Consider the following 22,179-nt stretch of genomic DNA (forward strand, 5'->3'; position numbering starts at 1 on the left):
GAGAGTTACAGTAGTAAATGCAATAGCAGTAGCCCTTTTTGCTGGATCCTCTAGAAGTTTCCCACATTATATAATATTTGTTTGTACGTAACATACATATACAGTATATATATATATATCTATATATATATATATATATATATATATATATATATATACGTTTGTACGTAATGTTCCAAAATGATTTTCCATAGAGGAATATGGTTTATCTATTGTATTGTATTAACACCATGCCCAGTTTAACAATGAAAGCCAGAGTAATATTCTTTAAAGATTGTCAAATCGAAAAATGTATCAATAATTTATGCACAACATTCTGTGATAAATATTTAAGGAAACAATATGTAACATGATGAAGTCAATGAAAACAGATGCTTCAATCAATAAAGTATTTTTAATGAAGAAACATTAGAGTCTCACTATTTTTTTGACTTTTTACTGTCATTTCTCTATCTACCCAATATATTGAAAGTAATAAAGAGGTCTTCTCATTCCTGTTGGTGGGTTTTTCAGGTCTTCAAGGACACAAAATAATTATTTCTAAGATCCTGAAGTTACACAGTTGTCGTGGGACTGTGATAGTATAAATCATAAAGTAAGCCCCTGTCTGTAGCTTTAGTAATGAGTCCATATCAAGGTGGTGCTCTATTTGGTACTTCATATTCCTGTTGAAGAATTGCATATATCACAATTTCATATGTAGAGCTATAATAAACTGACTTTACTGTGGCCAGTTTAAGCTACTATCGGTGTGGGGTTATACCACATATGAGGCCCTCTCTCCAGGGGTAAGCCCTCGCAGCGGGGTGGAGGCAGGGTGTAGTGCAACTGTAACCAGATGAAATAGCACAAATGATGGGCGCCAGTAGTTCTTTAATGCTTAACCAATGAACTGTATTTATTTAACATAGCAAATATCCACAATGGAGCTTAGAACAATCAGACAGCATAAAGGTAGCATATACTCACACTACCAGTATAGGCTGAATCCCTGCAGGCCAGGGAATACACAGCAGAGAGAGTTGCAGCTTGTGAGGGGTATTGCCCAGTTTTCAGGATCTCTTTGAGTGGCAGTCTAGGGGAATTCCTACTATCCCTAGTCTCAACACTTTAGTCCCTACTCTGGGTCAGTAATACCCTGGGATCTTAATCCCTCTAATATCCCTGTCGGAGCCTTGAGCTGCTCAACTATATAACCTCTCTATCACTCCTAGAGTGACCTATAAACTAGTATACTATCACTTTACTAGGGCCAATGCGCCTAGGGTCACAATACCCATTCCCTTCCAGCCTGCTTGGTTGGGCTAAAGCAATGGACCCAGACCTCATGGTTTCCAAGACCTTTATACTCTGACACAGTGCCATCAGGTGTACACTGTGAGTACTACAGAGGTTACATAAGCACAAGATCCCCATAAGGCGGACCCCTTAGGCGTCCATATCAATAGGGATGTGCCTGTCAATAATGTGTAAGGGTGTTTAAATTTTCACATCCCTACACATACATCACAATATAACCAAATGGCACTCACACAACTTTGTTCTGTGCAATCCTAGCTAAAAATTATAATTTTTTACCATACATAGATGTGCAACAGATGTAGTGAAGTTGTGATGATAGTCATAATGATAATAATATGAATAATTTCTCATGTAATTCTATTGTGTTGTCTATTTTTATGATAACATCAATACCTGAAGTTCAAAAGCAGGATGTTCCCAATTTTATTGTGGTGCTCTTGACACACTGTATACAATCCTATTCTGTGTTTCCAGAGCACCAAAATAAAATAGGGAACAACCCACGTTTGACCCTCAGGTATTGGTGTCATTACTTATTATTCGGACACTTTTACTGGTGCCTGAGGAGGCTAGCATACATCCCTACATCCCCACATCTGCATTTCCCCAAATCCATCTCTGATAAAATCCAATGGGAAGAAGTTACAGACACTGCCTATAATTTCTTAATCTCAATTATGTAGACAGACTTACTGTATATCATAAGAATTTATATTTTTCTTTTGGCAAAAGACAGGATGACTTGTGCCTTTTGCATCAGGTTCTTGTCACCTGATGCAAAATCGGTCTAACATAAAGGAGGACCTGGCCACCAAACTGGGTACAACACAAATAGTTGACCCAGTGGTCTGCTTACCAGGGGTGGTTGATGATATATTACCCACCAATGTGGCCTAAATTCTGCAGCAATCTCTTATGTTTTATGCAGGGAAGGTTGTGATTATGGATTGGATGGGAGATACCCCCCCCCCTCCATAATGTTCTGAACTACTAGATGTGTATCAAATTACCATCTGAAATACGGGGAGCAAATTATAAATTTGTCACGGTGTAGGGGCTTGGTGTAAACTAGACACTCTGGAGCTGTTATCTTACTTATGTGTGTATGTGACCTGCACCTCAAAGTTATAAAATTCTTCCATGTACAGGTATGGGATCTGTTATCCAGAATGCTTGGGACCTGGGTTTCTGAATAACATATCTCTCCGTTATTTGGATCTTCATACCTTAAGTCTACTATAAAATCATGTAAACATAAATACACCACCACTGTTTATTAGTGATGGGCGAATTTGCACCGTTTCGCTTCGCCGAAAAATTTGCGAAATTCGCGAAACGGCGAAAAATTTGCGAAACGGCGCTGGCGTCTCGTTTTTGACGCCGGCGCCCGTTTTTGACGCCGGCGCCCGTTTTTGACGCCGGCGCCCGTTTTTGACGCCGGCGTCCGGTTTTTCTGAAAATTTTTTTTGGACGCCGGCGAATTTTTGCCTCGAATTTTCGCGGGCGTTTCGCGAATTTATTCGCTGGCGGCGGATCGCGCAAATTCACAGCGAATTCGCGCCTGGCGAATAAATTCGCCCATCACTACTGTTTATACAAACCTGCAATCGCCAGCAACAATTTCATGTTGTCTGAACAAGACTGTAGTTGATTATCACCAATCAACACTACTGTACCTTATAGGGACCATCTATTGTTCTATTCAATTCTAATTTGTTTTGTTTCATTCGATATGGTATGGTTTATTACAATCAAATAATAATCAACAAAAATGATGTAATTAATTCTTACTGTAGGTAAAACAATGCTATTGGGTATAATTTTTTTAGTAGATTGAAGGTACGGTGATCCAAATTACAGAAAGACCCCCTTATCCAGAATACTCCTGTACATACACATAATATACAGAAAAGGCAGAAGGGTGGTGTGGTGGGATTAAACAAGAATAAAATTACATTAAATTGAAGCACTACCGCTGTCCAGACAAATTGCCGCAACAAATAACTTGATGTTCATCTTTATGAAGAAGTTGTTGGATCAGTTCCTCTGAACTTAAAGGGATTCTGTCATGATTTTTATGATGTAGTTTTTATTTCTAAATTACACTGTTTACACTGCAAATAATTGGTGTGTAGGCAGCCATCTTAGGTCAGTTTGCCTGGTCATGTGCTTTCTGAAAGAGCCAGCACTTTAGGATGGAATTACTTTCTGGCAGGCTGTTGTTTATCCTACTCAATGTAACTGAATGTGTCGCAGTGGGACCTGACTTTTTCTATTGAGTGCTGTTCTTAGAGCTACAAGGGAGCTGTTATCTTGTGTTAGGGAGTTGTCATCTGGTTACCTTCCAATTGTTCTTTTGTTAGGCTGCTGGGGGGAAAGGGAGGTGGTGATATCACTCCAACTTGCAGTACAGCAATAAAGAGTGACTAAAGTTTATCAGAGCACAAGTCACATGACTGGGGCAGCTGGGAAACTGACAATATGTCCAGCCCCATGTCAGATTTTCAAAATTAAATATAATTTTTTTTTTGATCTTTTGAGGTATGGATTTCAGTGCAAAATTCTGCTGGAGCAGCACTATTAACTGATGAGGTTTGGAAAAAAAAAATTCCCATGACAATATCCCTTTAAAGAAAGTTCAAGAGTACTAAAGCTAAGTAAAGCTTCCATTATATATATATAATATGAACCAAGAGAGAGCTTTATTTTGTTTTGTGTTCAAAGCACAATGAACTTCTTTTCCTGTAACTGGCATGTAGAGTGATCTATTGTGACATTTTCTAAGGCCACAGATGTGCTTTAAAATATATATGCCAGAAAAAAAACAGGCTTTTGTTACCTACTAAAGAGCCCTCTTTCATTGGCTTAAAACTGGTTGCAATACTCTTTGTTTAGATTTCTGTGGCCCTTTTGTTGTGGTATCATTTGTACCATATATGCTATGTAATGCTTAACCTAAGTATGGAAGAGTCATTACGTTGGCATTGGATCAGATAGCTCATGTTACTCAATTTAAATTTTATCACACCTTATCATACCAAATGCTGTGACCTGTTGTGCTGTGGAACTCTGTGTGATGCTCTTATATGACATATTTATCATTCTAGTCTCCATATAGAACATATTTATATCAGGGAGGCAAACTGTGTCCTACAATAAATGTTTTCTGATTAACCAACTCGGATCATTAGCAAGTGTCATAGGCTCGCTTCTGAAACCTAAAGGTTTGCATCAGAGTGAGAAAAACTGCCCCTTTTCTAAAATAATTGAAAAAAAAATTCTAAAAATGATAAAGTTTTGCCAAAATTTCACCAAAGGCATTTGAGTCAATGGGCATTTTGCTTTGTTTTTTCTTGCACTAACGCATTGGAGCCAATGGGGATTTTTTTCTCATGTTTTTTTGTGCCAAATGCATTGGAGTAAGTTGGCTTTTTCCGCACATTTTCTCCCATTTTCTTCTTGTTATAGTGATTCAAGTTTTTTTGTTACATAAAAAATTCTGGAGTGCCTAAAGTGTTTCAATTGTTTAATAATGAACAATGTATTGTTAAAATATCATTGGTAAACAAGTTATGGCCTTTTTCAAGCTATTTTCTGCATCCATGTTATTGCAGGTCTGGAGCCAGCTATGCAGAATTCTTGGGACCCAGGTAATGGATCTTTCTGTAATTTGGATTAACATACATTAAGGTTACAAATAAATAATGTAAACATTAAATAAACTTAATAGGATTGTTTTGCATCCAATGCATATGTATTATATCTTAGTTGGGATCAAGTACAAGGACTTTGTTATATACTGCAAGAACTTCTGGTTCCTTAAATACTTATCAGGTGGGATACTTAAAAACTCAATCAAGTACAGGTATTGGATCTGTTATCCGGAATGCTCTGGACCTGGGGTTTTCCAGATAACTTTCCGTAATTTGGATTTTCATACCTTAAGCCTTACAGAAAATCATGTAAACAATTTATAAACCCATCAGGCTGGTTTTGCCTGCAATAAGGATTAATTATATCTTAGTTTGGATCAATTACAAGGTTCTTTTTTATTATTACAGAGAAAAATAAAATAATTTTTAAAAATGTGCGTAATTCTGAGCTTTTTGTATTATGGGTTTCTGGATAAAGGATCCCATACCTATATAATAATATGGCAGGAGAGTCAAACTACAAGAGGTAATAGGTGGTTACTTTGTGGTTTCAGGGGTTGATTTCTAAAAATTTATACATGACCTCGACAGGTTTGAGCAGGCACGTTTCAGGGGCTGCTGCCGCCTGAGGCAGCAGCCCCAATGCCGCCCCTCCTCCTGCTCCGCTCTTCTAACTACCAGCGTCGGAGCGGGTGGAGGAGGGGCCGCATCGCTAGTGCAGTGAGCGCTATTGCGCTCGCTGCGCTAGAAGAGCCGAATTTCCGTTTTAGAAAACGGAAATTCGGCTCTTAAAGTTACCAGAGGCGGCTTTTTGCCGCTCCTGGTAACTGGCCGCTCCGTGCCGCCTGAGGAGCGGCCCTGGGTTTGAGATGGTGGTTTTTCGTATTTGGACTTTTTGCAGCTTTGGGGTATGATAAATCTCGAAAAATGTGAATTTTTTTTTTCCTCTAAGAATTTAAGTTTTTGCCCATAAAATCTCGACCAGAAAAAAACAAGGTTTAGTAAATAACCCCCTTATTGTGACAAAACAAAAATGTGGAAAATATAAAAAAGTATAGAGCACAGCCAAACAACTTACTCAAAAGGGAGTTTGAAGAACTTTGTAAAACATACTGACATTTACAGGGGCTCAGTAAATATAAATTGAAGAAAATTGAAACATTTTTTCTGGTCGAGATTTTTTTTAACTCGACTTCTTAGAGGAAAAAAACACATTTTTTGAGATATATTATACCATGAAAATTAAAAAAGTCCAAATACGAAAATCTGCCATCTCAAACCTGTCAAGGTCATTTATAAGTCAATTTATAATGTCCCTTTTACAATTTGAAGATATCTTGCGCCGCTCTGGGTTTTGTCCGATAATCCGAAAAATTGGGGGTTTTTTGCACCAAGAATACTGTATATTTAGTAAACATTCTGTTAATTTTGTCAAAACAGAAGGGTAGCATGAGAGATGAGGCATTTTTGCTGTTACAGAACACTAGTAGAAGAAGCCAGAAAAGCCAGAAAATGCCATGAAACAGACTTTTCAGACTTTGGTGTTCTTTTTATGGATCAATTGGGGCAAATTTGCACTTGGGCAGTATCCATGGCAACCAGCCAAAGTATTGCTTTCATTGTTCTGCCCACAGCATGCTGTAAAAAAAACTAATTAATGATTGATAGCTATTGGTTACTGCCCAGTATAAATGAGGATCAATACTTTCTAGAAGCTTCGAAGAAAAAGGAGATAATAAGTTTGATGATAGTCTGAACAAGAGCATTTTTTTACATTTTGGGGTAACTGTTATTACAGGCAGATGAAGGTACCCAGCCCCATAAGCAATACTGTTGGATTTATTAGGAAAATTACCAGGTCACTGGAAAGCAGGGACCAAACAACATACATTCTGTTTTAAAAATGTTTCAAGAACTGTAGAAGCCACATGGATGAGTGGCGAAACGTTTTCAAGAAAAGGCTTGTTGCCTTTTGACTTAGTTCTACTTATACTGTACTTTATATCATGACCTGGATGGATGAGAATCTTTATAGACAACATACATTTTTGTTAACTCCCAAATTAAGAAGTAGGATAGAATTAATTATTAATCAGGAGTTGGAACAAAGCACAGAAAGTGAGTAGAATTATTAGAGATAGAGGAGGTCATGTAACAAATGTTTGAAAACAACATATGATTTGTTGCTATGATATTCAACATGCGACCAAACTGAAGAATTTTTATTATATTACATTATATTACATAATTTTATATATATATAATAAAATACAATCACAGAAAATGTGTCCCTTTAATTTATCAGTGCCCATTTCTCCAGAAATGAAACTACTCCTGCACAAGGTTTTTTTCTTACAAATAAAGAGATTAGATTTCATTTTATTTGCTTACTATTTCCTCAAACACCCTTCTAACATAGAAAGGCATTTTACCTATTCACCAAATGTACAGCAAAACACTGCAGGATATATAAGGTGTTTATTTTACTGGGTGTGCTCACTCATAATAGGAGAAACCCAATCATGATTTGGGAAAAAATCAGCAACAATAGGAAACCTAATCCTTTGCTATAGAATAGATTGGTTTCTTTGTTTTTGTTGCAACCTATTTAAGTAGAGACACGTTAAAGCTTTTTATTCTCTGATATCAAAATCTACTAGAAGTAAGTACTGCAGATACCATTCTCTATTTTGTATTTTCAACAGTAGGTTATACAGCTGTCTGAATGTTGTAGAGATGATAGTGTAATACTTAAGCAATGCATAGCCTTGAAGCAGGTTGTGATGTTATACTTTCTCTCTTTGCTTACCAGACTTTTCAGTGGTTCTAGATAACTAGATATGAATCTAAATTGTTATTAACGATAGTTGGAACAAATTTTTAAACAATATGAAAGTTTTGAAAAAAATAAGAGAGAACATTTGAGCTTCTCAATGTCACAAGATTTACGCGATGGGCGAATTTCTCCCTTTTCGCTTCACCGGAACATTTGAGAATTTCACGTGAAATTCATGAAATTGTGTGAAACTCGATAATTTTCACTGGAGTTTTGTGAATTTACTCGCCAGCGGCGAAACGAGGAAATTCACTGTGAATTCGCACCGGGCAAATTTATTTGCCCATCACTATTTTCTTACTATTACAAGTGCTTTTTACGACCTGGTTAAAGGTGCCATACATTTTTATTTGTAGTGTAACAAGATATTTTCTAGTAAGACATCTATTTCATAAGCTGGACACACATGAAAAAGGCTCAATTTAATTTTTATAGGAAGATAAAGGTCAGATTTTAGTGGTTTTAGAGGTTTTTGAAACTATGACTAAACTCACAAATCCTTAAAACTATGAATGTCATGACACTGATTATAAGATTTGAATAAAAAAAAGTAGAAAGGTAAAATACTGAGCTAAATCCTACTAATAGCTCAAAAACCTCTTCGTTTTTTGGACAATTCCTATAGAAAACCCCCCCTAAAAGGTCGAATTGATTTTAAAATTGATTTAAAATCTAAAATTAAACAAAAAGATTGGTGAGAACTGGAACACATAATAATAGGCTTCCCGTTGGCTAACTACCTATGGATTTCTAAAGAACACATTCCTAAGGCAATGTGGCAGCACCCTCTGGTGGGGGCTACATTGAAAGTATGGCATAGGAATAAATGTAGATTTGGATTTACAAAAATTCCCTATATCCTACAACCGCTAATGTATAATCCTGAAATTGCTCCAAGCTTGGAGAAAGGGTCATTTACCAGATGGGGATTATTGGGCTCCAGAGAGACCACGCTAAGTGACCTAATAAAAAATGGAAAGACCATTCCTTTAGCCGACATACAAAGGAGATGGGGAAGGCACCCTAGAGATGTTTGGGGCTTTAATCAACTACACGTATATCTCCAATCGAAGGGGTCTCAAGATTGGCATAGACCGGAAACACGTTGGGAATCTCTATTATCTTCTCCGATAGATATCAATAAACCATCTAAGTTGTATAAACTCCTAGTAGAAGCTTTGGCTACAAGTCCAGAATCGCAACGCAAAGATTTGGCTACAAAACTGGGCGTAGATATAACAGATGTTATGTGGAAAGAATCCATTCAATCTGTCTACAAAACATCTAAAGCTGCCAGAACAAGGGAGGCTATGTACAAACTACTTACACGATGGCATTATACGCCAATGAAGTTAAAAAAATGTACCCCAATAGTACAGGGCTTTGCTGGAGGTGTAATACATATGAAGGAAATCATACTCATGTGTGGATACTATGCCCTGTTATACAGACATATTGGGAAGTGGTTCTTGAGATTATAGGTAAGGTGACAGGTCAGAAAGTACGCATTGATAAACCTGAAACAATCATATTAAACAGGCACTCTGACACTGGGAATATAATAAAAGACCCTCTCACTTTACATCTTCTCCAAGCTGCTAAGGCATTAATCCCCTTAAAATGGAAGTCAATAGAAGCTCCCTCATGGCGGGAATGGAGAAGAAGTTGAAGAAGTGAGACAATTGGAAGAAATTACATGTTTAATACATAATCAGACTCCCAAATATTGGAAAATATGGAACCCCTGGGTAGAGTTCTTGAAGTCCTTATAACAACTTATTTGAGAAATATTGTCGGAAAGTTCGCCTTACTTATGACCTACTCCCCTGAGAGTATACTAATATGCCATTGCCAATTTTGAATGACTGAAAATTACTTTCTCTCTTTTTAGAATTTATTGTGAAGTGTTGATAAGTATGTACATGTGATCATATGAACTGTTTTGCGTAAAGACTTGTTGTTTCTTGTAATTCTTGTACAAGATGTGAGTTTGTTGTGGAATTTTGTTACCATCCCCCCCTCCCTCTTCTTTCTGTAACTCCTCCTTCCTCTACTTTTCTTCTGATAATTCCAAAAATAAAGAATTGATAAAAAAAAAAATGATTTAAAATCAGCACAGCTCCCATTGACTACTAAATTATTAAATTATTATTAAAATATGAAAAAAACACAACTTTTTAGAAATTTGTGGCAGAGAAAATATTTGCAAATATTATAAATAAATGAGAAAAGTTTGCCTAAATTAGGATGAATTAGGGATAGCCAAAACAGTTCATTTACAAAATAGAAAATTGTGTTGTAGTTGTTCATGTGTTTTTACTTTCATACACTTGCTTCAACTTTGACCAAACCTAGAAAACTCTTGTTTCTTGGCTGGACCCCGAAAGTCCAATTTCACTATTTGATGGCTTAACAACTTTCAAAACATGGTTGCGTTGACAGTATATGTTTACAGTGCTAGATAATGTGCTAAAAATCTAACAATCTCAAATTAAATTATCTTAGATCTAATTGTAAGTTAAACAATTGCAAGTATCTTGAGATTTATGTTAGATGCCATCAAGAAATGACAATGTCAAGATTTGCCTATGTATGGGTCCAAAACAATGGCCTCTTCAATCATTATAAGGGTTTCTTCAGATATCAATCTGTCAGACCACAGAATCTCATCAGAAAAGAAATGCACTTGGCCATAGATGTGGGTCTGCACTAGGCCATTATGTAACCTGGCCGTGGTCCTGCAGGATGAATGATCAGATCTGGCTAGTTGGAACCCCACTTGCCCTTGTTCCAATATGTCATGTGCAAGAGGTCACTGGACTTGCCATTACCTTTTTGGTAAATTGGTCACATATTTCAAAAGTTATCCTCCATGAAGCTATTTTAAAGAAGCCTGCATTAGGCACAATTTTAGCTAGGCTCTTCTTTTACATTTAAATGAAATCACATCTTCACAACAAGGGCAATATAAAGAAATGTAAAACAGATTGAAAAGAGAATAAACCTTGTTTCAAAGATGACAGACTTTGTTTCCTTTACAGGGGGTGATTGTTTATACCTGATGCACTTGTTAAAATGGCATATGTCTTCCACCTTCTGGTTGCTCTCCTAGTTACTCAGTTGACTACATCCCAATGGAGTAAGTAATTTATAGGGGAATTAATTTTTACACAGGAATTCAACATTGGAATCTATAATGACTTTCAATACAGTTTTTATACCAATGTTTTCTGGTGTATTAGAATATATGTCCCTGCTAGATTTGTTCTTAAAGAAAGTATTCTTATAGGAGTTGGCTGCAGAATTGTTGTCCTCTTGTAACACCTCTTTTTTTGTAATCGTTATTTTTAAAGGCAAACTGTGTGCTGGCAATTATTCTCCTTTTTGTGTACAAATAATGGCTTTTTATCACTTCTAGCAGCTGGTCAACTCCAGAATGTGAGCACTGGCGGTTTATTTCTCCACTTCTAAAATTGGATAGACTTTATCAGCTGCTAACTCAAGCCATCCAGACTGAGTCTGAGCTTACTGACATTTGTATGGTGTCAAATAAACAGCCTATTGGACAGATTAGTAAATCCTGTTAAATGAGTACTACATTGGCTTGTTGATGCAGTTCTGATGGAGCGACATCTTGACTACAATTATTTCATGCCAACAGTGGTATTTTTATCCTTTGGTCAACATTAACATAAGATGTAGAGTTTCCTCTTAGGGGTTAGTTTGTTTTTTAAATAGTGTTTCTGTAATTTTAGAGAATTTTTGTATCAGACATAAACTTATATTTTAAAAAAATACAAATATTTCCTTATTTATTAAAAAATCAGAAAACAAAAAGCAAAAAAAAATCATGGAACAAACACAAATATCTCAAATTCCTCAAAAATACCTCAAAACTAATTTACTTGGGAATTTATCATTTACTCACATTTTTCATCAGTTTACAAGTGGAAAAAAAGAAAAATTAAGTAAATAAATATTTTACAACGCTCCCCTTGACTTCTTCATGACCTTACAAGAAAAATAAATAAAAATGATGGTTAAAAAGTCGGTTATTGTGTGGAAGGGGGGATGTTTTTACATATCTCCATGAAAGATCAGATTAATTTAGTATAAAATGAAGATATTCTTCTTATTTAGGGACCTATTAAACGTTGATTTTTTTTTTGAGGGGAGAAAAAACTAAATTTTTTTAGAGATTTATTATACCCCAAAGCTGCTAAAAATCCAAAAATACTCCAGCTAAAACTTGTCGAGGTCATGTAGAAGTCAATTTGAAGATGTCATGATCGGCACTGGTTTTCCTACAATAATCGGGAAAAGTCTGGGTTTTCTGCAGACAACTCGAAAAAATAGTTATTTGGGTGTTCAACTAAAAAAACTGTACAATTTAAATTGTTGCACGATTTTATCAAGACTTTTCCTGCATCAACCTTTTTGAGCGGATTATTTGATAAATGAGTTAACTTTGTGGATGGGAGTTAGGTCGACTTTGTATTAATAAAAAAAATGAGATCCATTCGAGTTTAAGTAAATAACCCCCCTAGTGTTTGCTTTGTTAATAATGTTAATTTGATTTTGTGCAGCATATTTGTGACAAACAATGCCTTTATTACATAAACCATGTTCACAGCCTCAGGCAACTTCTCAAATTAGGAATTCAATATCAGATTTAATCTTAGGTTTATTTTCCTTTGTTTTCTTTTTGTCATGAACTATGTAGTCGAAACAAAAAAAAATGGTTTAGAGAAATATTTTTTTTACATTTCATTTTCTGTTGATTACAGTACAAGGTGAATACAATATAAGGTGATATCCCTGCCCTTTCTCCTTTGTAAATTGACTCCAAGACTAGACTATCCACTTCTAAAGGACTACTTATGCAATCATAGATAGTTCCATGTAAAATCAGTGACATGGGACAATTAAGCATTAAAAGCAAAAGATTGTGTTCCATATACAGGGATATATATATATATTTAATATTCTTCAGCATGACAAAGGTTAAAAGCATTCAAGTTACAAAGTTTCAAATTATTTTATTAAACATCTAATTTTTTTTTCAGCTGATGGACCTTATTACACTTCAATTACAGAAGGGTATACATGCCGAGCAAAAGGTACTATATAGCAACATTTTAAGTTGTAAAATTACTGACAAGTACAGGGAAGAATGCCTCTTATTTTTTTTTTATTCATTATTATTGGAAGTCTTGTATGCATAGAAAGTTCCTTTCAACATTGGACGTCCTGGAGAATGGTCTGCGAAGATACAACATGAGAATGGTTATATTATACTATTAGATAAAATGAAATAGACCCTTCTCTGTGTCCTGTGAGATAACTGTTATACAGTACTTGGTGTATATCTTGACTCTTTGTTATAAAGCAAGAAAGAACTGTGTTTTTTTTCACAGAAAGTAAAATGGACAAAAGCATGTAACGTTATTTTAAATGTAATAAAAACATTTTCTAAACTACTATTTTTTTCATGTAAACAGTTGGGCTTGTTTACCAACATAGGTGTTAAACTTCCATTGTCATTAGCAACCAACCAGCAATTGGCCACTACAAGTTGGAATTAAAGCAAAGATATTATTGGTCTTTTGCTTAAGAAATGCCCCCAATGGCTTCCCATCATATTTTCTGCTGATTCATAGGCTTTGTGCGTCTCTCACTTGCTTGACCATAGCTTATTCCCTTTAGTACCTGCTTCTATAATAATTCCCATTTATTGGTTAATGCTTTGTAACCCCTAAGTTCAACAGCTGCCCAGAAAAACACTGAACATGTGCAGTACCATGGGCATGCCTAATAAAATCCAAAATGATGAACTCCCATGACAACTTTGAAGTCCTGATTCATTAATGCAATAGAGATGCTAAACCTTTAGGGTAATGCAGCAAGTTTAGTATAATTAGCCTAACTAGCCATAATCATAATATATATTTAGTTCTCCTTTAATGCAAAGGTAGTCCATGGGCAACAACAATTTATGGACTGAGTTGTATACTGAGGCACACCCAGGCCCGGATTTGTGTCAGGCCACAAAGGCCCAGGCCTAGGGCGGCATGCCGCCCAGTCACATCCCTAAGGCGCACTCAAATCTTCCCAGTGCTCCAGTGCTTGAGAGCGTTCAATTGCGTGCACGGAGAGGGTATGCTAAGGGGCCAGCGCTAGAACCATGCGGCGGCCGGGGGGGGGTGTGTGCACGCAAGTACTATGTGGGACTATGTGGCCTTGGGGCTCTGTTTTGAAAAATCTGACCCTGGGCACACCATACCATTCTCTGATGGGGCGGCACATTTATCAAGGGTCGAATTTTGAATTCATGTGAGTTTTTTAAAACTCCCTTAACTTTGATTGAATTCGAAATTCGACTTGGGGAAATGTATTAATAAAATCTAATTGTTACAACTCGGTCTAATTTTACCAATCCAAAAACTCGAATCGAATTAGATTCGAATTTAAAAAAACTCAATTTGAGCTTTTTCTCCAAAAAAAAAGTTGAATGTCAGCAAGGCTACAAATATCAACAAATTGATCCATGGACCTCTCCCATTGACTTATACAGTCATTTGGCAGGTTTGAGGTGGTTATCAAATTCAAATTCTGAAAGGGCAGACTATGATAAATCTCGACAATCTAATTAGAATTTTTTGTTAAAAAACTCAAATCGAGTTTGGATAATTCCCTAGTCGAATTTGACAGTTTTGACCAGAATTTTCAATTCGACCCTTAGGGGCAGATTTATCAAGAGTCAAATTTCGAATTGAAAAAATGTCGAAATTCGGATTCCAAAAGACCAACCGAAATGAAGTCAAATTTTTTGTTGTTGGGGTCGAATATGTCTGTTTTCGATTGAATAGGTTCGTATTCGGCCGATTTCGAATGGTGCAAATCAAAGGAATAGCGCATTAGATCGAATTCAAAGTTTTTCCCCCCCAAAAAGTTATATTTTTCAAAGTCCACCAATTGACTCCAAATAGGTTCTAGGAGGTCCCCCATAGGCTAAAACAACAACTCACCACGTTTTAGATGGCAAATGGTCGAAGTCGAATTTTTAAAGACACAGTACATTATAAATTTCGATATTCAAATTTTTGAATTTTTTGCAAATTCATATCTAATTTGGACTATTCTCTAGTCGAAGTACACTTAAATATTTTTTTTTTTTCGAATTTTTTCAATTTGAAAATTCACCTCAACCTTTGATAAATCTGGCCATAAATAAATCTGCCCTTTAGAGTACACATGGACATCCAGAACAGCCTAGTAGTGCACTGACATACCATTTGGCTATACAGGTATGGGATCTGTTATACAGAAACCGTTATCCAGAAAGCTCTGATTTAAGGGAAGGCCAACTAACAAAGACTCCATTTTATCCAAATAATTAAACTTTTTAAAAAAGACTTCCTTTTTTCTCTGTAACAATAAAACAGTACCTTGTACTTTATCCAAACTAGGATATAATTAATTATTTTTCCAGAAAACCCCGAGCATTTTGGATAACAGCTCCCATACCTGTAATTATTTTGCCTCACAAGTCTGTTAGTGCCAGAAGTACTGTACTGCAGATCAAGATCCATGCCAGCTGATGCAATGACTGGGTTACCTTTATTATTTGCCAATTGTTCATGATTTTATTTCTTATTGAATTGGCTTACTGTGCAGTGCCCTTGCTGTCAGGCCAACACTTGCACCAAACAGAAATACTGTATATTGTGCCTATATTTGCTTAATTTGTATGGATTTTTTTAATTCAAAATATTCATTCTAATTTATTGGAATTCTCTCACATTATACTTCATGCATGCAGTCCAATAACAGTGAATTATTTTATTTTGCAGAGCTTACATCGTTCACACTGGTAAAGGACTACATACCTTCATGGATGTATAGTTATTCAACCGCGAGGCTTTTGAATCGAATAACAAACAGATTTCCCTGTGGGATCAGACAGTACACATCGGTATCAATTAAAAACACAGGTACGGAAACTTTTAATTGGTACAGGTATGGGTCCTGTTATCCAGAAAGCTCAGGAACTGGGGTTTTCCGGATGACGGATCTTTCCATAATTTGGATGTTCATGCCTTTATTGGGTTTACCTTAAACAAGGATTAATTATGTCTTAGTTTGGATCAAGCTACTATTTCATTTAACTCAGGAGCAGATTTATTAAGGTTCAAGTAGTTTTTTTCCAAAAAAAAAACCCCCAAAAGATCGAATATTCTAGATTTATTATACCCCAACCCTGGATATAGCTTGAATCCAAAAATACACCACCTAAAACCTGGCAAGGTCATGTAGAAGTCAATGGCAGAGGTCCCTTGAAGCATTTAAATAGCTTAACAGCCTGCTTAATGTTCAAGTTTTTTTCAGGGGGTTTTGCCTGAAAACTCGAATCTAAAAATCGATTTGATCAATTCAAGTTTTTTTTTATACCTAAAACTCGATTAATTTCATGTTTTCATGTTGCAGGACTCAAACTCCCAGAATCGTGTTTTCGCCATTCTGTTTTTTTCTTAAATAAGATACCTTTTGTGTTTTGAGGTCATTCGAGTTCATTCGAGGTAAAAAAAAGACTCTAACGCCCCACCTTTGATAAATAACCCCCTTAAATCCCAAATTTTTACAGCTTTAGAGAAATTTTTGAAAATGGAATTTCTGAGAATGAATATGATTCGTGAAAAAAATAGAAATATGGATTTTAGTAAATTGTTTTTGATTTGGTTTCCTCTGTTTGTTTTTAGATATTTCTGAATATATTACACACTCCAAGGATGATTTTGTTAACCAGATAAACTCCGATTATTCATATTATTCATCCTGTTCTTATTACTTCTATGGTCCAGAGTATTACTGCAATCAATCCCTATTGTATGGGTTGAAGGAAGCATTGCTCATTTCACCTCCAGGTTCATTTGTTCTGGTTTTAACTGATGGCACTATTTCTGATGCAAATGACACGGCACTATTAAATGACATTTATAGTCTACTTGAGGATAAACAGTCACAGGTAACTAGTTAAAAAATTATATTAGAAATTCTGTTTTTTGGAAACACATTGTGAAACGCTGTATTACAACTTTCTTCAGGTGTTCTTTATGGTGTATTGGTATTGGACTCCCAAAAATGTTCAAAACAGTTTGCTTCAATACATTGCTTCTCGCAGTTATGGGCTGGTTTCAAACACTTACATCTATGACATCTGGGGGGTAAGTATGTTGTGTAATCCAATATTTAAAATACATATCTGTTTTCGATTATATCGAATTTGTGGATGTATTTAAGTTCTCAATAAGGATTACATTTGTAATTGAAAGCGATGGTTCACCCTTAAAGGACAAGGAAACCTGTTTTTTGCTAAGTACATCATTTGAATTGGTATATTCCCCTCTCCCGGATGGCTAATTTTTTTTATTTAAATACCCTCTGTAAAGTCCATAATGTTACAGTGTTCTCTTTCCTTCCATTAGCAGATTGCGTCCACCATTTTAGACTTGATCGCATGAGAGCCTTTCCTTTTTTTTTGCTCATGTGCGATCATTCCCTGTGCGTGTTGTAGGCACTAGATCGTTGGTTCGTGGGCTAATGAAAGCACAGTCCAACACGATTTCCGCTTGCACTCCCTGGTAGGGATGGGCAATTTTTTTTGCTGAAAAAATGACGCCCATAGACTTGTATGGCGTTGTGCGCCAAAATAAAAAGACGGGCGTCAAAAAAATTTCGCCACGCTGCAAAATTTTTTTGATGCCCGTAGACTTTAATGGGTGTCTGCGTCATTTCACCAGTGGCAAATTTTTGGCAAAATGAAATGGGTCAAATTCACCCATCCCTACTCCCTGGCCCTCCTTAGTCATTCCTGCTAGGTGCCCAGTCCTTAGGGGATACGGCAATCCCCACAATACAGTAATGCTCAAAGTGAAAAGTACTGGCACTCAATAGCAATAGCAAAGGGGTGATCCCCTACGTGTTTATTAGGTCAAACAAAAGCAAAACGTTTTAGGGGCTTGCCCCTTCGTCACCTGACTAACTGGCCCCTGCATTGTTTAAACCTCAAATTCAGACTAATCCCCTGTATTGTTCACACCTGTGATCCTCCTGTATTGTTCACACCTGTGACACCTCTATTGTTCACACCCCTACAGCCCTGTACTGTTCTACCTGAGACCCAGACTGAAACTGCCCACATTGATCACCTGTTCACACTTTATTCAAAATGCTAATGGGGCACCAGCACTGTGTCACTGTGTCACTGTATGTAGTACATATTAGACTGGTCCTGATTCCCGTTTCCTGCTCTGTTCTGCCTTCCCTCCCTGTGCGTGCCATTCTCTGCTTGCCCAGTGCTGCTTGGGCGTGCCGTTCTCTGTTTGCCCAGTGCTGCTTGTGTGTGCCATTCTCTGCTTGCCCAGTGCTGCTTGAGTGTGCCATTCTCTGCTTGTCCTACGCTACCTGTGGAATGTTAAGGGTTTGTTCTTGGGGTTTGTTAGCATTTGGAAATTGTTGTTAAGGGCCCCTAAGGTGTTTAATCATGTGTTGGGGGGTTGTTGTATTATCCACAGGGGAGGATGAGGCATATGGATTTAAGGGTATGTTTTTAACATGATTATAATTTTTCACATATGAGCGATGAGGTATTTCCCTGCAGTGATCACCAACCATTTGGTTTTTTGGTGTGCTACCACCGTTAATGTGGATATGATCTTAAAAGTTGTTGTGGTAACATGGGTGTGGTTTACAGTGGGTGTGGTTTAAAAGGGGGAGTGGCCAACACTGACTTTTATTATTGGCCCTCCACCACATAAAACAGTAAAATTTTGGCCCTCGGTACCACAGAAGTTGGACAGCACTGCGCTACATCATACTAAAAGTTAGCTCAAAGGTGAGCAACCCCTTTAATTACGATAACAATACTATGCCATAATCATAACCGAGTCATTCCTGTACTTTATGATAATTGCATTTGTTTACACTGAATAAAACAAGAAGGGTTAAAAAGCAATTGATACAAAAAACGTAGTCATGATAAAGAATACATCAATATACAGGATCCTGACCCTCCAGCAATAATACATCAGCCCCTTAAATTATTATTTTTTCTTTCTATGGGCTACCTGCCTATCTTCTTAACCTTATTAAAGAGTAATTTCAAATTTGTGGTGAAGGATAATATGCTTCTTTCCATACACTAAAGTAGTATAGCAGGCAAATTGTCACAAGGTTAGTAAAAGTGAGAGCATGGGTTAGGTACATTTTGTGCAGGGACAAGTACATTGTGAATTGAACTTTGTCATATATCGAGAATAATTATACTGTAATCTTAACACACTCTTACAAACACTGTACAAGCAATCATTAATATGGCAATGCATGCTCTAATTCTATCCTGCTTAGAATACTGCAACTTTCTTTGAAGGTCTTCCTACTTATAAATAAGTCTAAAATTGTGCTTTATGGCTTCTTTCCTTCTGTTCTACCATACATCTGTTAATCTATTTCATTGTTTTTTTACATCTTGTAAGCCCTTCCTACTCCTATATACAACCAGCATTGTTTACAAAGCTGGTCTATACCTCTATATGTAATTATATTCTTTACTTCTTGATCTATATAAGAATCTTCAAACACAGATTTACAGAATATGTACCACAGAAGCTCATTCATTACTGAGAAATGCTTCACTAATTTCACTCCCACCCACTTAAGGGAGAACTAAGGCTTAATTAGAAGTAGATAGGGTTCTGAATCAACCCAACATCACAGCATTTGTATTTAGGGGTTAGTTCTCCTTTATATTGTAGTTCTACAGAGATACCTTTCCATGTAACTATTGATACCTTCTATTTACCAATTTGTGCACCTAAAGGGTGATTACGTTTGGGAGGCCAAAATTCAAATTTGTGAATTTTAGTTCAAATCAACTTGATAACTTACCAAACTTGAATGTGTGGGTTATTTCTAAAAAAAAAACAAAAACAAAAAAACATAAAAACAAAAACTTGATTGAATAAAAAAAACTCAAATGTATCAAACTCATATTTGACTCTAATTATTTTCAGCAGGTCTACAAACCAAACCAAAATTTCTTATGTTTTGCTAGAACAACTTCTACATACGCTCGCCAGCTTTTAGATGCCAAATTTTTACAACCATGTTGTTTTTGCTCTAAAAACCCAGAATAGTGATACAAATTGTAATCCAACTTTTGTTAATTCAGCCTCTTAGTTTAATGTTAGGATTAAATAATGATGTATTATATGAATTTCAAAATCGTGTTGATCTGCAGGCAATCTATGGCTTGGATTTATTTCTCACCAAACCATTAAATGCTTCAGTGCGCATTCTGAATCTAAATGTAAATGCATCTGGTGAGATCAAAGAGACTTTCAATACAACGGCTCTAACTCATCTGCTGGTTTATACTAATGGGAATGTCAACATTACTCTGACTAATCCTGATGGTAAGTGTTCCACCATATACTAAAATATCATAATATCATAAATTATCAAGATGTAAGACACTGATAGAAAGAGACCCAGAATGATGACCAGGACTCAAATGGGGGGCAAAAGTCAAAGGTGATGGAGTAAGTTCATGTCATTGAATGGTCATAGATCCACACCAGGGTCTAAGTAGAGGGTTGGATTGCATAGGTGAGATAAAGGCCATGGTCTGTGCAGGTGGCAGGTAGGGTATGTTTGCTCTAAATGTATCAATTGGTAATTATATGTAATTTTTTATGATGTATATATAAACTCATCTAACGTATAACACTACCTTGGTTCTTCATAAATACCATTTAAATTAGTAATGATTAAGAAGTTGTAATGTCAGGAATAGAGGAACAATTAAGGAAGACAAAGTCAGAGCACAGGAACAGCAACATCAGAAGACAGGAACCATAAAGGAAAAACTGGGTAAGCAACACAATGACAGATACTGCCTCAGTTTGATAAGACAATATCCAAACAAAGACCATAGGACTGAAGAGAACAGAAGTATATACAGGTATGGGATCTGTAATTTAGAATGCTCAAGACCTGGGGTTTTCACTTTTCAGGATAACAGAAGATCTGTCATTTGGATCTTCATATCTTAAGTGTTCTACAAAAAATATTTACACATGAAATAAACCCAATAAGGATTAATTATGTCTTAGTTTGGATCAAGTACATTTTGCTTTCAATAAGGATTAATTATATCTTAGTTTGGATCAAGTACAAAGTACTGTTTTATTATTACAGAGAAAAGGGAAAACATTTTTAAAAATTATAATTAGTTGCATAAAATGGAGTCAATGGGAGACAGCCTTCCCGTAATTCAGAACTTTCTGGATAAAGGGTTTCATAATGGATGCACATGCATGTGCAGAAAATGTCTCAAATAAAAATGCATAAAACTGCAGACAAGAATGTGCAAAACCAAAAGACCATGCACTGGCTTTAATGTCACAAAGATTTAGGTTATTTAGCACTGAAATTATAGTACCACACACCATTTGCTGTTAAGCCACATATCATATATTTTGTGAGAATATTATAACGCAAGTGGACTATAGGAGGGAATCAGGATTTTTCCATTTATTCTACAGTCATATGAAAAATATTGGGAACCCCTCTCAGCCTACATAATAATTTACTCCACTTTCAACAAAAAAGATAACAGTGGTATGTCTTTCATTTCACAGGAACATCTGAGTACTGGGGTGTTTTCTGAACAAAGATCAGTAAAGCAGTATTCAGTTGTATGAGATTAAATCAAATGTAAAAAACTGGTTGTGCACAAATTTGAGTACCCTTGTAATTTTGCTAATTTGAATGCATGTAACTGCTTAATACTGATTACTGGCAACACCAAATTGGGTGGATTAGCTCATTAAGCCTTGAACTTCATAGGCAAGTGTGTCCAATCATGAAAAAAGGTATTTAAGGTGGCCAATTGCAAGTTGTGCTTCTGTTTGACTCTCCTCTGAAGAGTGACAGCATGGGATCCTCAAAGCAACTCTCAAAAGATCTGAAAACAAAGATTGTTCAGTATCATAGGGGAAGGCTACAAAAAGCTATCTCAGAGGTTTAAACTGTCAGTTTTAACTGTAAGGAATTTAATCAGGAAATGGAAGGCCATAAGCACAGTTGCTGTAAAACCCAGGTCTAGCAGGCCAAGAAAAATACAGGAGCGCATATGCGGAGGATTGTGAGAATGGTTACAGACAACCCAAAGATCACCGCCAAAGACCTGCAAGAACATCTTGCTGCAGATGGTGTATCTGTACATCATTCTACAGCCCAATTTGCACAAAGAACATCTGTATGGCAGGGTGATGAGAAAGAAGCCCTTTCTGCACTCACACCACAAAAAAGAGTCACTTGTTGTAT

The 22,179-nt window shown here is 36.3% G+C and overlaps 1 protein-coding gene across 1 annotated transcript in view; it reads left to right on the forward strand.

Moving 5' to 3' along the window:
* The first annotated feature begins 7,602 nt into the window (after positions 1-7,602).
* Positions 7,603-22,179, forward strand: part of LOC121397879 (uromodulin-like) — a 30,391-nt gene continuing 15,814 nt past the window's right edge. The window contains exons 1-7 of the mRNA XM_041575897.1: positions 7,603-7,617; positions 10,833-10,930; positions 12,858-12,911; positions 15,645-15,785; positions 16,551-16,816; positions 16,896-17,015; positions 20,090-20,264. Of these exons, the coding sequence (XP_041431831.1) occupies positions 10,867-10,930; positions 12,858-12,911; positions 15,645-15,785; positions 16,551-16,816; positions 16,896-17,015; positions 20,090-20,264 (820 nt within the window). The 5' untranslated portion in view covers positions 7,603-7,617; positions 10,833-10,866. The remainder of the gene's footprint in view (positions 7,618-10,832; positions 10,931-12,857; positions 12,912-15,644; positions 15,786-16,550; positions 16,817-16,895; positions 17,016-20,089; positions 20,265-22,179) is intronic.

The sequence above is a fragment of the Xenopus laevis genome, chromosome 9_10L, assembly GCF_017654675.1.
Source record: "Xenopus laevis strain J_2021 chromosome 9_10L, Xenopus_laevis_v10.1, whole genome shotgun sequence".
Classification (NCBI taxonomy): Eukaryota; Metazoa; Chordata; class Amphibia; order Anura; family Pipidae; genus Xenopus; species Xenopus laevis.